Source organism: Spermophilus citellus, assembly GCF_964194105.1.
Source record: "Spermophilus citellus genome assembly, contig: SCAFFOLD_114, whole genome shotgun sequence".
Taxonomy (NCBI): Eukaryota; Metazoa; Chordata; class Mammalia; order Rodentia; family Sciuridae; genus Spermophilus; species Spermophilus citellus.
In genome coordinates, this window is record NW_027672907.1 from 175,819 (window position 1) to 193,909 (window position 18,091).

Sequence of the window (18,091 nt, forward strand, 5' to 3'; positions counted from 1 at the left end):
TTTTAAAAAGAAATTTCCTTATTTTTTATAGACACAACATACCACCTTATATTTTACTGTTATAATGCAATAATGGCAAAAGCAGTAGAACTTCAGGTCAAACAACTCTTGCTACTAATGTAAACTCATTCTCAGAAAACCATTCTCACATGGACAGTGGTTAGAAAAAAGTACATGAATGTGCTACAAAAATAGAGCCACAAGACTTCTCACAAGTAAAAGAAATCCTCTGTAGAAGTCCACAGTTGACCAAGGTCCAGCCTCCTTAACAGTGAGCAACAGGGAATATGCTGTCAAGTCACCATCTTCAGTTCTGAGAGTGAGTTGACATGCTTCCCCAATGGCACAAAGTCTCATGACGATCCAATGAATCAACAGACACTTGGGAAATATTAATAAACAATTTTTTATGAACTATTACAACAAAGAACTTCAGCAAGAAGGAAAATGAAGTTTATGATCTTTGAGTAAACATTTTTAGCATTAACAGTCTCTGTGACCAGATATTGGAAGAGAAAAATCAAGCTTATAAAACACCATTTCTCTGTATCAACTGGAATACACTAAAAATAGGATAATGGAAATACATGTTCTTAAAGCATTTCCACAGGAAATGTCCATAATTATGACATTCTAAATCATTTAGCAATTGTATGTGCTACATTAACTAAAACAAAGGTATTCCTTATTGCACATTTTAAAGTTGGAAGGATTCTTCTAGCTTAAGTGGGGGATATTTAGGGGGAAAATATTTTTGGCTCAAAATGTATACTGCACCAAGGCAGCTTCATTCTAGAAACATAAACCATTTAAAATAAACTTTTTAATTTTGAAGCCAATAATCTTTTACCACAATGAATAGGTTGGGCCCTATTTTAAGGCCTATGAACAGCCCTCATGACTCTGAGAGTCAGGTGTAGGTGGAGGTTCATCTTTAAAGCCTGAAGGCATTAAGTCTTTTGCAGCAGGTGGTGGCCCATAGTCTTGGGGACCATGAGTTGGAGGTGGTAATGTGGCACCAGGAATGAAGTACTCTCTTGGGCCAAATGAGCCTAAAGGTCTAAATGGTGTGGGTCCTGGAAAAAAATCATGTGGGTCAAAAGGCAAATCCCGTGGAACACCTGGTGCATATTCTCTGAAGCCTATTGGACGCATACCAGGACCTGGAAAATAAAAAGGAAGTTATGTAAACACCCAGAAATTTCTGAACTAGGGTGATTTCAAGTATGTTAATATAGTCTTTAATTTCTCCCAAGCCTAGAACATCAACTGGTGAACATCCTGACTTGCCAGATGAGGCAAACTGAGATGGAACAAGTTTAGGTTATAGCCTTTGGCCAACCAGCCATGAAGCAACATATTAAGGATTTAAACATGGCTCTACCTAGCTCCAGGCTTGTCTTTTTTCTTTCCCTACTATGTAACTGCAGAATTATTTCTATCTCACAAGAGCTCCATTTATATTTGGAAGTACTATATTACCATGACAAGATGATAGATTATGAAATAAGAACTTTACTACATCAAAGAAATTTTGATAAAAGGAAATCCCACTATTTATTACTGTATCCATTAAAAATTCATGAAGTATTTCAGCATGGACTTTACACATGCCATCAGAATCAAGGTGCATGCCCTCCTGGATGGAAAAGGCCTTCCACAGCCACCTAATTAAATCAGCAACATTTATTAGGTCACTGTTAAATCCTCCTCTTTAACACTTCCCTCTGACGTTTCTCAAGGTAAGGAGGGTTTGACTTCTCCTTTTCTATATTCTATAACCTACTGCTTATGCTTCCATTATGGGTGATTACAAACTTTATGTTATTGGATTTTCATATTTGTGACAAAATTTTAAGTTATGGCATGTGTCTCATCCACCTTTCCATCTATTGCAGTGCGCATCAACAGATTTTCAACAAACATCTGCAGAAGTAATATTTCTGGATTTTCTGTATATAGCCCCTTATCCTTGTCTATGAGAGATAGCTATTGCCTATCTCAGTATAAGATTATGTAGTGTCCCATATATCCCAGAAAACTGGAGGAAAAGTTAAAATGTACTCAGCTTTATCCTTTTATTGTTAAGACCTGAGATAGCAACCAACTGTTTTAGCAAGCAATAGAAATGAAAGATGAATGTGATTTATAAGTCAATCACTACTGTTCAGATCATCATACCAAATGGTGGAGGAATTGGCCGAGGCCCAAAAGGCCCACCGAGCTGAAGTGGCGGTCCATACCGAATGGGAGGTGGTGGAGGTCGTCCCATCGGGGGTCCCATAGGGAGGCCCATGAAGGGTACCCCTGAGAAAGGAGGGGGCCCTTTCATAGCCATATTAGCCTGCGATTTAAGATTTGAAAGCAGTTGAAAGTTTTAAAATTCCTACGTATGAAGACAAAGTACCAACACTGATAAAAGCTAAAACCCAAAACAGGCACCTGTCCAGAGAACACCATCAGTGCAACAAAACTCTACCCACCCCTCCTGTGTATTCCCACTGACAGCTTACAGAAGTTAGAAGGATGCCACAAGAGGGAGCAGTTTGTTACTGATTTAATCTGCACAGGAAAGGGAAAGGCAAGAGGACTGGCAGAGGTTATTAACAGAGGTGATTTCTGACCAGTATGTCATGCTGTATTATTCACTACAATCTATTTCAAAGGGAGTCCCCCCCTCCCCATCACTTCCCTTTCATCACAATAGCTCATTACCTTCCATATTAAGAATGAACAGAATAAAATGAAAAATCCATTCTCTACCCATGTAATAATAGCTGCTATTCAGCGTATCTTCAATAAGTCTTTCATATATTATTCAACCTCTGAGATCTTTAAGTAGACTGTCTTGTTTTAAATAAGAGGGAACAAAAGCAAATGGAATATCATAATTTGTTGAAGGCCACACTGCATATTAAAGGAACTCAATCCTAGGTTTGCCTCCAAGCCATGCTTTTCCCACCTCTACTCCTCTCTAACAACGGGTCTTTGCTCTCTTTTAAATCTTCTACTACAAAGGGGTTTGGGGTCTTATCTAAGCTGCCCTTAGATTTCTCCAGAGATGTATATTCCTGGAATATATATACACTGGAACTTGATAAGTATTTTCCAACACAGTGCTATACACACAAATTAGGAAGACAAGGCTTTAATATTTACTTTCATTTACTGTACACCAGTTGAGATATTGATTTATCATTTCCTATGAGTAATGGGTTTCAAACTAAACAATTAAAAATTTATTTTATTATAGAGCTGCAGAAGACCTACCAGATATAATAGCAACACAGTTACAAGAGAATACACTTATATGAACAAATGAGACCATTGCTTGGGACTGGCTCAAGAGGTCATTTCAGATGATCATTGTTTCACTGAAACAGTATTTCACTTTCAGAAAATCTGATACCAATCTAATTCTAATCACTCAAAATAGGGTCTGCACAAATGGAGGAATTCTTAAATAGCATTCTTCCAAACAAAAATAAAAATGATGAATTATATAACTTATAATGAATTTACTTTGCCTTAGAGCATTCAACACGAAACACCATATAAAGTTAGAGTGATAACTTTTCACATTCTGTAGTTCATTATAGTTGTACACACTTAAGCAACATTCCCAAGTTAAGGAGAAAAGTAAGCTCAATATTGCATGCAGTTTAAAGCAAACAAGATCAGTGTCATGCTCTGAACATCCTTCCCAGAAATGCACAGAATAAAACCCAATTCAGTTCTCAACCTCTAAGTACTTACTCCAACTGGATGCTCAGTCAAAGAAGTAATGGTGGAAACTTAGGGGGTCTCAGGTTCTTGGGGAACAGTTTGCTTTTTAAAAAACAAATGGGATAGTACAAATAGAACACAAAGAAGGATAAAGCAAAGAGCAAGTACTGTAGGAAAGCTACATGTTCCTGCATGACCACATGATTCACAGTAACTACAGAACTTACCTTGCCCTCATTCGTCACCTTAGCTGGAGAAGAACTTCTGGAACTGCTGTTCATGTGAGCTGAACCACATCCTGGGTCTGTTAGAGATCAAAGAATGGATTCAGACTTATTCTAACATGAAAAGAATAAAAATCCTCCATCCACAATTACAGATTCTTTGAAATTACTTGGTCCCTTTACCAGAGGCAACGGGTTTCCCAGATGCCTCAGAAGACCAGTACGAGGTAAAGGTCCATCCATTGATCCTTGGGAAAGAAAGATCAGAGCCCTTGTATGTATTTTTCAGAAGAAATAAACCACTGGTGGACAGGTCAGGGTTCAACAATAACTAGAAAGCAACATTAAAAATGGGTTGCCCAGGGGTTGGGGTTGTAGCTCAGTTATAGAGTGTTTGCCTAGCATGTGTGAGGCACTGGGTTTGATTCTCAGCACCACATTTAAAAAATAAAGATATCATGTCCATCTACAATTAAAAATATTTTTTTTTAAAAAAATGGGTTGCCCAATACGTAAATCACAATTTATGAAGAGACTTAAGTAAAATAAAAAACTGCCTTGGGTTGATAGAACAGCAGATTAATAAGTACTGGTCCTAAACTTTAAGCTATAGACTTGAAGTATGTATAGGCTGGCTTTTCTTTAGTCTGTATAACCTGACTTCCAATCTTACCAAGACTACAGTCCTGTTTAGAATTGGAAATAAGACTCAGTATTTCATGTTGGAAATATGTATGCTACATAAAGTTTCAGACTACTTTTATAATATTTGGGAAAGGAACACCATAGAGATTTAATTTAAAGATAAAGGTTTACACTTCACAGTGTAAAATTTAAAAGAAAAAAAAAAACAATACAGGGACCTCCAGTAAAAAAAAAAAAATGTTTTCTATTCTAGAACAGATTTTACAGAAAACATTCACTAAGATAAAGTACGAAATTATCTTCTATATATTGTTCAGGCCCAAATTCTATGTTTTCATTAGAATATTCAAAAGGGGAAAAAAAACAAAACCTTGAAGCAGTTTACTATAAAGCAACATGTGAATGCTCACCAAATCCGTTTCTAGGCGTATCCTTTCGATTAAGAGTAGCAGAAGGAGGTCTCCCAGCTGGTTCTGTTGTCAGTGGAGGGGAACATTCTCCACCACTCACGGGGGATGGACCAAAAGAGCCATTATGGCTCAGTGGACCTAAAGACAACAATGCCATGTTACTACTTTAAGGCAGCCTTCTCCCTGACACCAACCCTCACCTCCCGCTTTAGCAAATCATTCAGATTATTTCATAACCATTACACACAGAAATAAAAAGTAATTTACATACATTCTGCACCAAGAAATAAAATAGCTCCTTTTACAAAGTGTCCCCTACCTCTCCGAGGAGGATTTTGTAAATTTGGTCTTCCCGGCATAGGTTTTACAATCACGGGTTCATATTGCCGCAGTGCCATCTTTTGGGCCATTTCCAATAGTCTTGAATATTGAGAAATAATGGGCTGAATTATGAAACAGCAATCTATTCCTTCATAGAAAATATCTAGCATAACATTAAAACACTATAAAACATATATAGTAAGATACCAAAATCACATACTTCTGTCTCAAATTAGCAGCTTCCCTTTTCTCTGCAGCTAAAGCTCTTTCTGCAGACCGAGCTTTGAGCTATTAAAGAGAAAATATTCAAATTCAGTTGCGGTAGGCTATGCACAAAATAAAGAAAAGGGGGAAAAAAATCTTACCCAGTTATCATGAGCTTTCTTCTCATTCATAGCAATCTGAAAAGGACAACACATTAAAAAAATATGTTTTTAGGGACTCATTATAATAGCCTATAATTGTCTGTATTAGATATCAAAGAATTCTGCAACTACAGGACAGTATTAATTACTACCTGGTTTTTAAATGAGCGCTCGGTTTTCTGTAATTCTTCTACCATCTCTTCAATTCTCCGCCTAAGAATTACAATTGAATAACATTTGAAACATTCTGACCATTTTCCCTTTATTCCATCAGCTATACTTTTAAAGACTTTATCATACATAAGAAAAACATTTCTATAGTTATATGAATCCAGTGTGATCAAAACTAATACTACAGGCCAGGTGCAATGCCACATGCCAGTAATCCCAATGATTGGGAAGCTGAGGCAGGAGGATCACAAGTTCGAGGTCAGTCTCAGCAATTAAGTGGGAACCTATGCAACTGAGACCCTGTCTCAAAGTAAAAAAAAAAAGGTCTAAGGATGTAGCTTAGTAGTAAAGCACCAAAAATAAATAAATAAATAAAATAAAAACCTAATACTAATAACTTCTTTATCATTTAATTGCTAGAGATTCTGAATGATAAATTATAATTTCCTTAACTGTTTATCAGTGTGTACTCAAGTAATTCTGCTAGAAATATCTTCCTCCTTAAAACTTTTTTTCTTTTTTTCAAATTATATCCATAGAAGATTTCCAAGGTCTATCAAATGCCACACTTTTGTGGGTCTTGATACATCACACAGCAAACTGATTTCTTAATGAATTACTACAACATACAAAACCCTCAGAACTGTTTGCATTGACCAAGTTCCCTATGGTCTTGCCCATTGGGTATAAGTAAATTTTTGTTAACATTTTTCATTTGTAAAGTTGAAATTTATTTTTTCTCCTGTGTGAATTGAATGTATTCATATCCTCTCGTTATTTATACTTCCATGCTATTTTCTTCTATCTACATAATGTAAAAAAAGATTAAAAAAGAAAGCTAACACTAGTTCATTAGACATTGACACCCTCCTTTAGAAACTGAACTCACTTGTAATTTTTAACTTCCTGTACAGCGGAAACCACCTTTTCATCTGCAGCTGACAGCCACTGCTCTTTTTCTAGTCTCTCATATTCTTCCTGGCTTAGTTTCCTAAAATAAAGCCAGTTATCAAATCAAAAGTTTCTCTCTGTGAATATCACTTCCCACAATTCTATAAAATGCTTAAGCACATAAAATAGGAATTCAAACCTGCAATTTTGTAAATCAAACTCTGGCAAATCACTTACATTTTCTAACTTCTCCTCTTAATTCTCTACTTACCAGTAAATAAAATAAATGTGAAAACAACATGTGCCCCAAGGGCAAGTATCCTGTGTGTAAGATAATAAAAACTCACTTTACTTCAATGTGGAAGATCAGGACTGATCAACCTAACATCATTAAACATATTAGGATAAAGCAGGGGATAATTCTTTTCTCGTTTCTGCCATGGGTAGGACACTAAGTATATCTTTGTCATGGAGGAACTCTTTTCTCAATCCAAGACTGGTACCATAATAAAGATATAGTCAGTCAAAGAAAAAATCTTCTAGAATATGTCTTTTAGCTATGTAATTAACCACAGAACATTTTTCACACTTTAGATATCTATTTCAAAAGAATTGCAATTAAGCAAAAAGACAAATCTGAGTTTTGATAATGTCTGTCAACCAGAAAAAGAAGCCAAACTGACCCACGATCAGAGTATTATCTACTGACAAGTTTTAACTCTGATCATGAAACTCAAGATGTTCATCTACTGAGACAAAGGTAGCCACATTTAATGATTTAAAAAATACTATTTTCTGCTATCCTTGTACTACTTTAGCCATAGTTCCAATTCAAAAGATAATTAACTTGAAACTTAATTTTCCATAAATCAGAAGAATTATAGTAAAAACGGATTATTGATACCAAATAGAAAAAGGGGATTATATATTCTTATATAGCTTCTCATTTAATTCTTCAGCAAGTATTTTATGAGTGGCTATAATATACTAGTTACCTTGTAAGATGCTAAAGAATAAAAGAGCTCACTGTTTCAGGTATAAATGACGCCTAAAGGAATATAATAATTTTCCCCACTGGCTTAAGAAGGAATATGGAGAAAACTGAATCTTGAAGGACAGAGAGAATTTTGTTTCCAATTATCAAAGAGTTAGTCTGAGAGCACTAAGAACAATTAAAACATCTTTATAAGAATATAAAATTGTGTTTGAAAGGATCCAAGCTAAAAAGGCAGTGAAGATATATGTATGTGGCCAAGATCCATTAGAAAAAGGAATCTTAGAATTACAAGTAAGGCTGGCACTTTGAGGTACTTTTCTCCTAGGTTTACCCTCATATTGAAGATAACACAAAGATATAATGAGTCTGAACTAAGCCTTCATCAAATTCCTGGGCTTAGAGGAAAAAAGAAGTGTTTGGGGCTACAAATAAAGGGACCCTTAATAAAAGCTCTAGCCTTTGAGTTTAGATTAAAAAGTACTGCACACTTAAGGGATGAACAGGCAAAAAATCCAAAAGGAACAATACTGAAACATTGAAAAGACAAGTCATTTTTGAATTATCTTAATTGCTAAGTTTAAAGTGACAATCTTACTCAAGTAACCTCAACACTTTTCTATAAGAAGATAACTTCATCTTAGTCCTCAAATTTCATCTATAATTATCACAACAATGTTAGCCAATCAAAACTGACCAGGCACTCCATAAGACAAAATTCTGTGAGAAAAAATCCCACAGAAAAGGAAACCACCTAATGGGGTTATCCGCACATGTTTTAAAATCACTGTGCTTTATATAGTCAAAAAAGTAAAGTCAAGATTATGAATTTCAGGGCTGGGAATATAGTTTAGTTGGTAGAGTGCTGCCTTGCATGCACAAGGCTCTGAGTTCAAACCCCAGCACCACAAAAGAGGAAAAAAAAAAGATTATGAATTTTGTCAAAGGATTAGAAACTATAAAACCAAGAAATAGTTGGGTGTGGTGACCTACCTACAGTCGAAGATACTCAGGAGGCAGAGGCAGAATGATGAGATTAAAGATGGCTTGGAAAGCAGTAAGACACTAGTCCCTTATGAGAAAGAGCAAGGAGTCTGGGGAGGTGGCTCAATAGTAGAGCACATGGCTCAAGGTCCTGGGTTTGAGCTGTAGTACTGAAATAGGACTGGGGTTGTGGCTCAGTGGTGAAGCACGTGCGGGGCACTGGGATCAGTCCTCAACACCACATAAAATAAATAAAATATTGTGTCGGGCTGGGGATGTGGCTCAAGCGGTAGCGCGCTCGCCTGGCATGCGTGCAGCCCGGGTTCAATCCTCAGCACCACATACAAAGATGTTGTGTCCGCCAAAAACTAAAAAATAAATATTAAGATTCTCTCTTTCTCTCTCTCTTAAAAAAATCCTATAAAAAATAAAATAAAATATTATGTCCATCTACAACTAAAATAATATTTTAAACCCTGAACTTTTTAAAATCCTAAACTCAATGAATGATTTTAGCAGCAGATTTGGGAAGTAAAATAAATCCTAGCACTTTTAAGACAGGTCAGAAGAAAATATCCAGAAGAAATAAATCCAGAATGTAGGAGGCAGGGGAAATCAAATTCTAATACGCATTATTATAATCAGAAGAGAGAATGAGGCAAAATCAACATTTAGAAAAAGACTCGAAAATTCAAGAAATGTTTAATGGTCCCAAGCAACATAACTGCAAGAGGAAAATGTGGGTGGGGTGGGGAAAACTACACCTAGGCACTTCCCAATACAACTGCTAAAAAAACAGAGAAATGACTACAGGAACTAGGGGAGGGATAAGACCAAACAACAATGATAATGGACTCCTTAAAGAAAAAATTTAAAACAGATGGTAATTAATTGGATATTTTTAAATTGCTAAAACTAAGTAACAGTCAAAATTCAGTAGCCAAAAGAAAGATCCTTCAAAAATGAAAACTGGTTTTAACTCTAATCATGAAGTTCATGTCAACCTAATACAGATTATAAAGGTAGCAATATTTAGTGGATAAAATACTATTCTCTGTTTATCCTTGTACTACCTTTGATACACTAATCAAATCTATCATTAAAGGACAATGTTCAAAGGAATGAAAATAATTTCAAATAAGAAACCAACAGTGTAGAATGCAGAACTACAGAAACTTTAAATATGTGTATAAATTGAATGAACGTCTTGTGGAGTTCACAGTATATGAAGTACTAACATACAATGCCACAACAGTTATCTGATTCAGGAGCTACTTAGAGCCCATAAAAAAAAATAATAAACCTATTAATCTATGTCAGGTTTTTATTAAATCCAGAATATATACCATGGCCTTTAAATTATGAGAAGATGAATAAAATTATAATTATATAATTATAATTCCATTATAATTTATGATTACATCAAGCTTATACAGGGGATGAGGAAAATGATTAAAAATATTTAAACTATTAAAAAGATACAAGGAAGAAAAAAAGAACAGGTCATCAAATAGAAAGCAAATTCTTCATAAATCACAGGCACATATTGACATGGACAGACTTATATTTTAGAAAGTCCACTCAAGCAGCTATAGAGAAAATTACTAAGAATTTGAAATAAATTATATAAAAATATAAATAACGGAGAATGAAGACAGATCACCTAGGTTAGAAACAGAAAAGATGACACAGGCATGAACTAACATAGTACCTGGGGATGAGTAAAAAGAGTACAAACCACAGATGATGACTGAATGAATTTTGGAGGAGTTGAGGAAAATAGTGCTACAATTTAACTGCATTACAAAGAAAATTAATTGCCATTTAGGTCATTCATATTACTAGTAGGGACAGAGAAAACAAGTGTTCTTTTTTAAAAAAAGTGATAAAATGAGAAATGTTTCTTTGAAACAGGCCAGGCATTTAGAACTGGCCTGAACAAAAATTCGAGATTCTAAAAAGGTCGCTTGGAGATCAAAGAATTTTAGAAAAGTTAATGGAAAGGTTTCAATATTTAATGCATTAATTAGGCAACAGAAGTCAAAATACCTAAAAATAGTTAGGTCTGTAAGAAGGTCTGTCTTTGCTTTAACAAGATTATATATAATATGCCGAAGAGTAAAATCAGGTGCAAACAAATAAAATATGACACAAAAAACCTATTTTTAGAGAATTCAAGTATTTTTGTGGATTAAAAACTTCAAATGAACTTTCAAAAAATAACTAGCTCCACACTGAGAAGATTAATATATAAATATATACTACAAACAAGTACTTCTGTAATCATAACTCCTAAGGTCCTTGCCACAGTTCAATTTTTAGTGTGAACATCTGAGATATTCAAGTCCAAAACTTGTACCATCAATAAGTAAATATTATTCCCTTTTGAAGTTTTTATTCTACTAAAACATGTCATTCCAAATCACTCAGTATTTTTAAAGGTCCAGAGTTAGAGATACAAGTTCAAAACATTAGAATTACATAACTGATCACAATGAAAGGTAATTAAAATAAACAGTGGGATCATAGAAAGGGTCTAGATCTTTGAGAGGTATCTCCACATCAGTGACTGTTAATACCAGTTTACCACTTCCTGCCTTCATATGAATTTGACAATTGATTACGATGTCCTCACAGCCTTAGTTTATGGTTCCAACTACCTCAGGACTCTTAAGACTGACGATGGAAAGAAAAATGCAACTTATAGGAAACAAAACACAAAGGAAAAAAGACAAATCTCTACTTATTACAACTAGAAGAAATTGTAAATAATCTTAAGAAAAGATAAAATTATATGTTAGTTCACACAGTGATAACAATAACAAACAATGAAAATCTTACTTTTGTAATGCCATCTCATTTTGCTGGTAGAGTTCATTTAAAATCTCCACTTTCTGCCTAAGAGTTTTGCATTCATCTTCCAGTGAATTGCAGTCACTTTCTAATTTCTTTTTTTGGTCTGTAAAGGATAAAACAGCTTATCTCTATATGTGTACAAGGACTTAAGAACTTGTTTGAGGGAGTAGTGCCAAGAAAAGTAAGAAGCATGAAAGCAAGAAGCCATTCTTTATCTTTCCAATAAAATTTTAAGTCTTTCCAACATGGCAATTTCTTCTCAAGAAGAACCCACCTTCTAGATTATATTTTGTGGGCATCGAGGCTGTTAGCTTAAGTTGTACAAGTTTTAGATCCTCTTCAACTACTGATATTGTAGTTTGTGTCTAAAAATTGCAGAAAAGAGAGGTATTCTTAAAAGTGAGGCACAGGAAGAATTCACAGGCACTATGGGACTCTTACAAAGAACTATACCCGAGAGACATCCATCATCTGCTTAATTTGATCTTTGATCTTCTCCTTCCGATCACCTAAAAAACAAAAGACTTTAGCTTTTTCTTTCCTTACTTTTAACTCTATATTCTCCTAACTTCCCCAAACTAAAGAATGATTGTGTTCAAACACCAAAAGAAAAAAAATCAATTAAATAATTAAACTGATTAGACTAATGACTTTTAAGAGAATTGCAAGCTTAGATTTAAAAAAGAAAAAAAGAGAGAGGTGAATTTCAGACTGGGGTTGTGGCTCAGTGGTAGAGTGCTCACCTAGCATGTGTGAGGCACTGAGTTTGATCCTCAGCATAAAAATAAATAAAAGTACTGTGTCTGTCTCAAAAAAAAGGTGAATTTCTAGTATGCACAACTAAAATGTTATCTATGCTATTCTTGTAAGATAAAAGCTTTTCTTCTCTCTCAGATCTATCTTCACCTGGGCAAGTAAGTGTCTTGTTTAGAAAGATTCAATCCTCTATTTTCTCCCTGAATCTACTACCAGGTGTGGTTTGAAATACTTGCTATGTAAGCAATATCCAACTTGGGAGAAAACATCTGGAAATATTTTCCTCATCAGTAAACACTGTTACACTCCCTCTCTAGCTTTCTGATAGTCTCTAGCCTCTGTTCTCACAGCCTTAGTTTATCGTTCCAACTACCTCCGGACTCTTAAGACTGACTGTGGACCTTAAAACCACAGAGCCATAGAGATGATGAGTATCAAAATCAAGTATCATCTGCATAAGTTAAGAAATAAATTTCTCTTAATGTACAATGTTCAATACTTAGAGGTATAGGATGTGACTATTGTAGCTGCAGTGTACTTACTAGTTTTCAATGGGATAGAAAAAGTCAGTGTTCTTCACATGCCTATTGCTACATTATACCCCAGCAACCCACCTCTGCCAATGCAACAGACATATCTATAGATCCAGTGATATATGTCTACAACCCTGAAGCTTAAGAAGAAATTCATCCAGCTGAAAAGTAGCATCTGTATACTTAATTAAAGACAGGAAAGCAAAAAAGGATTCAACCTCCCTGAGACTGATCTTACCTGCTACCTCTCCATTGGTTAATTCATCTGACTCATCTCTACTTTGATCCTCAGATTCAGATTCACATTGTAACTGATTCAACTGTGTGATGCAATTAGTCAAAGCCTAGAAAAGAAGCAAAAGGTTGGAAGACTCTCGATTTTAATTCAGAAGATTTCAGGAGAATTCATGAGATGAAACATGTATTTGGAGTATAAACTTACATTAATAGTATCATCTTTGTGACTAAGAGCTACTTGTAAATCTTTCTGGGACTTCTCAAATGATTTCATTTGTTCACTGAGCTCAGTGTGTGATATACTCCAGTCTTTGACTTCCTGCTGCAACTGAAAAGTCAAAACACATGAATTCCTATGGGTTAGGGAGGGGTTTCTGCACTGGATATATCAGGACTACAAGACTTAGACAAAGAAATAGAGAGCCATACTCCTCAGTGGCCTGCCTCAATCGAGGGGGTTGAGACCTTGGTTAAGGAAGAGGGCAGAGTGGCCCCAACTCTCACAGCTGCAGTAAGAACATCAGAGCTATCAGGAAGTTGACCCTGTTTATTGCATTCCCCAGAAAATTGCTGCCAATTCAAATAATTTACCTCCAGCAGGAATGGCTGGGCACATATGACTGTCTCCTAAATTTAGATTCCTTATCATGTAATCTTCCCTTGGCCGGTGAATCAGTAACTACTCAAAAGAGAATCATAAAATACTTAATTTTCTGGTTTAAAAAGTTTCTTTGAGGCTATGGAAGTCAATAACTGATTGACATTTGATAAGAAAAGCAATAATCCAAAAATCCAAAACAGATGGAGACCATATATATGCACTCAATTTGGGGAGCATTGCATATCTAGAAAAGGTCCTACATGAATATTCCTTACCTCAGAAACAGATCCAAGAAAGATACAAGATAATGATATTCACTTCTCTAGTTTACATTATGTATGACATCAAATTTTCTTTACCTGTTCATTCTTCTTCTTAAGCATGGTATTTTCTTTCTGAAGCTGACAGCATTCCAACTTCACCTTCTCTTCACGAAGCTTAGCTTCATTAAGGAGAATTTGAAGCTAATGCAAAACACTACAGTTAGTGAATTAATTCCAAAGAAAAAACAAAGTTATACTTTCCCAAACCAGACATCATATAGTTCTCATTTTTTGCACATTTTAGCACACCTCAAATTTTTGGTCTGCAACAAAAATAAATGTAGTATTAATATCCGTTAGCAAGAGTTGGCAGCTTTACCTCTGTAAGTTCAGAAGTATTCACTGAAATGACATCTTTAAGCTTCTCTATAGATTTCTTATTTTCCATTATCTGCCAGGTGAAAACAGAACACAAAATATGCATTATGATTTCAGTAGAAATACTGATATATATGTGTGTGTGTGTGTGTGTACACACACACACACACACACACACATACATATATATACTAAAAAAGATAAACACAACAAAATTTTTGTCAAGCCATTACATTTCAGGTAAATGCAGGGGATCCAGCTTTGGACTAAGCAAAAAATCAAGAACTGAAAGAGATGAGGGAAATGAAGTCATAAATATTTCATGGCATCCACAACCTTACTGTTTATGAGGTAACCAGAAAAAAAGGTCAAAGTATAGAAAATCATAATGCAATAAGTAAATAAAATGTTTTAAAGCATAGAAAATTAACTAATTAATTACTGTTTCAAGTAAACCAGTTCAAATTAGTAATTTTTTTTTCTAGTGATAGAGAAAAAAATTTCCCAAGATCATTTTTAAAATTTTCTTATCTGAAGTAAAAAATGATAAAATTTAAGGAAGAATAGACTAATCTCACATACAGAAGAATTCCAAAAAATTTATAAAGATACTCGCTCCTTAAGGAAGTGGACATAACTCTGCAATCTTTGTTTGCAATGCCTGGGATTGAATCCTGGGCCTCATGCATGCTAGGCAAGTGCTCTACCATGAGCTGCATCCTGAGCTTGTAACTCTTCATACTTTAACTGTGGGCTGTGCATGGTAATTTCCAAAGAATACAATATGAAAAGGATTGGAAAGAATTTTTACAGTGGAGAAATCTTATAAATACTACCTCAGCTAGGTGATCAAGCTTACTTGGGGGTAGGATATTTCAGAACACACTTTCTACTATCTTTTGCAACTTTTATGTAATTACAGAAACTTATAGAAATTGAAAATTAAATATGTAAGTAAAATTTTTTTAAGTACAGAAAATTGATTAATTCATTACTCTTTCAAGTAAAAAGTAAACAAATACCGTTCAACTGGACAATAGTTTTTTAGTTGTTCTGCATGTTTCCAAGGGCAGAGCAAAGCAATATGAAAATTATCCAAGGTTGAGAATAAAAATATTTCCTAGGCCCATAAAAATAATTTGTTGTATCAATACTTAAAAGTTCCACAAAATGGGCAGAAGTGGGTTCAACTTCCTTGACTCCTAATCTTACTTTAGTTAACAGCTGGACTAAGTTCAACTTAACCAATTTTACAAAATATTTCAAAAGCCAAATTGCAGTAACACTTAGCAGCAAAACTCTTACCAAGTCCTGATTCTTAGCTTTCTGTTCTCTCTCAGATTCTAACATAACATGAAGATTTTTAGCTCTCTCATCCAGAAGTTCTTTAGCTTTTTCAAGAAGCTTCATTTTATCCTGGAAAAAAAAAGGTGTCAAGATTACTCACTCATTACATTTACTTTTGAGTTTAGAATGTAATTCCCCCCAAAGAAGAGATTTTTACCTTATATTTATTTGCTTCATCAGAAAGAATCATATTTTGTTTCATGATCTCTTGGACCTGTTTCTTTGATTCCTTTATCTATGTAAATAAAGCATTCAGAATTAAGATACACAAATTATAGTGCTACTATACAAGTTACTTCCAGACAAGTGACCCTTTCTAGAAGAAAGCAGTACTTAATACATATGACTGCTTAGAATTTGGATGATTTGTAGGAAATAATGAAACTAAAATTTTAAAATACGATTTTTAAATTAAAACAGGTAGAAATGATTCAAGCTAGAACCAAGGGAGAAAGAAACAAAAAAATAATTATACCTTTTGTTCATAATTTGACAATTTCTGCATTAGTTCTTCATTTTCTTTCATGAAATTGTTCACCTTTTTGGAAATTTGCTGTTCATTGACTAAAAGGGGGAAATACACAAGATTATTACAATCACTAAATGAAATTCAATTACTCAATCTACTAAAAGCAAAGACATGTTATATGGTACTATGAGGAAATACTTCTTAGCATAACTATTATGCTTTTAAAAAGCAATCTATGCTTATTAGCAATAAGAGTATAAAAATTATTAAAATTTAAGAAAAATATAAGAACAATGATATTTTGCTGGGCGCAGTGGTGCACACCTGTAATCCCAGTGGCTCAGGAGGCTGAGCTAGAAGGATCCCAAGTTCAAAGCCAGCCTCAGCAAGAGCGAGACACTAAGCAACTAAGTGAGACTTGGTCTCTAAATATAGGGGGTTGGGGATGTGGCTCAGTAGAGTGCCCCAGAGTTCAATCCCAGGTACCCCTCCCATCCAAAATGATATTTCAATTTAAGCTTATTTCACAGATGGGAAATACAGTAAAGTGTTGTAGCTTGATATTCCTCCCTTCTCAAAATACTTTCTTTTCAGAAAATGGAATCATTTAATTCTTTGCAAAGAAAAACAGAAATGAAAACATACTGATTCACATTACCGTTCTTTAAATTATCTACTCAATTACTTAATGCATCATTAAATCATTAGCATAGAAATACTCTTCAAATGTAATACATCTGCATTACATCAATATTCAAAAGTTAATCTGCCCCAAATTAAAACTTATCATCATCTCCCTATCCACAATTTGTTCCTCCTCTTTATCTCCTATCTCAGAGCTGGAACCATCATCATCCACTCTATTATCCATGCTAGCAACCTAGGAATAGTAAAATTTTCAGGAGGTAAAAAAGATAATAGACATTAAAAGTCACTGTATCTACTTCTAACATACATAAAACACACATCAAACACCAATACAAAGGGTTATTACAAGTTTAAGAAACCTAAAAATTTACCTTGATATACTCTATCTTTTACCTAGAAAAGAGAAAAAAGATTAAATTTGATGTCAAACATCTGCTCAATAGAAACAGCATTCCTAAAACAACAGTCAGAATCATAACCAAGTGAGAATTTAATAACATTCTGGTTCAGGATAATAATTTATAGGATTAAAAATAAGTAAAGGTTAACAAGCCTTTTAAATTTAATTGGTAGTGATATTTCATAAATAGCCTCTGACATAAAAACACTAAGATATGTACCTTATTTCACAGTAAAGATGTGTGTGTGTGTGTGTGTGTGTGTGTGTACTCAAAATCATTTACTTGACAATTCTAAATAACCAGGATAAAGTCTAGAAACAATGACTATTCAAAAGGAATCTGAGGAAACAATATTAAAGGCATAATCTTTGTACTAAGATATGCCACTTTCACTCACCAGAAAACATCTTAGAACTCCAATTTAAATTTGGCTATTGGCTGAATTTAGAAACTAAGAGGCTACATCAGCTTATTTCTGCAAACCACTAAATATATAGCAAGAAATCTGAAAGGGAAGACTGCTAGAAGAAAATGTACAAGCAACAAGAGAAATGACAATTAACATATTCTGGAAAGGACAAAAACAATCATTTCCAAAAGACAGCAATAAACTGCCTGATAATAAAACCTAAGCAGAAATTTTTTTAAAACATCACTAAATTTCTTTGTAACTTAACATATTACTTTCAAATGTTATAAATGGTGATGGGATACTCAGATGTGTCCATGGATCATCCATGGGATCTTCGTAATAGGAAACTGCATTCAGAAAACTCCAACACAGAAACAAATGAACATTTCTTTAATGTCATAGCCTTGCTAACCTTTTACTCAAAATGACAACAGAGGAAAATGGGAAGTAGCATAAAAG

At 34.4% G+C, this 18,091-nt stretch overlaps 1 protein-coding gene across 1 annotated transcript in view; it reads right to left on the bottom strand.

Annotated features, from left to right (window-relative positions):
* Positions 1-462: 462 nt before the first annotated feature.
* Positions 463-18,091, bottom strand: part of LOC308640365 (transport and Golgi organization protein 1 homolog) — a 36,683-nt gene continuing 19,054 nt past the window's right edge. Inside the window, exons 3-22 of the mRNA XM_081312299.1 lie at positions 17,191-17,212; positions 16,178-16,266; positions 15,860-15,937; positions 15,661-15,771; positions 14,357-14,428; positions 14,074-14,178; positions 13,319-13,441; positions 13,115-13,220; positions 12,041-12,096; positions 11,862-11,952; positions 11,573-11,690; positions 6,752-6,853; positions 5,844-5,904; positions 5,692-5,727; positions 5,547-5,614; positions 5,325-5,425; positions 5,006-5,143; positions 3,954-4,030; positions 2,182-2,344; positions 463-1,163 (exon numbers count right to left, since the gene is read on the bottom strand). Of these exons, the coding sequence (XP_081168425.1) occupies positions 883-1,163; positions 2,182-2,344; positions 3,954-4,030; positions 5,006-5,143; positions 5,325-5,425; positions 5,547-5,614; positions 5,692-5,727; positions 5,844-5,904; positions 6,752-6,853; positions 11,573-11,690; positions 11,862-11,952; positions 12,041-12,096; positions 13,115-13,220; positions 13,319-13,441; positions 14,074-14,178; positions 14,357-14,428; positions 15,661-15,771; positions 15,860-15,937; positions 16,178-16,266; positions 17,191-17,212 (1,998 nt within the window). The 3' untranslated portion in view covers positions 463-882. The remainder of the gene's footprint in view (positions 1,164-2,181; positions 2,345-3,953; positions 4,031-5,005; positions 5,144-5,324; positions 5,426-5,546; positions 5,615-5,691; positions 5,728-5,843; positions 5,905-6,751; positions 6,854-11,572; positions 11,691-11,861; positions 11,953-12,040; positions 12,097-13,114; positions 13,221-13,318; positions 13,442-14,073; positions 14,179-14,356; positions 14,429-15,660; positions 15,772-15,859; positions 15,938-16,177; positions 16,267-17,190; positions 17,213-18,091) is intronic.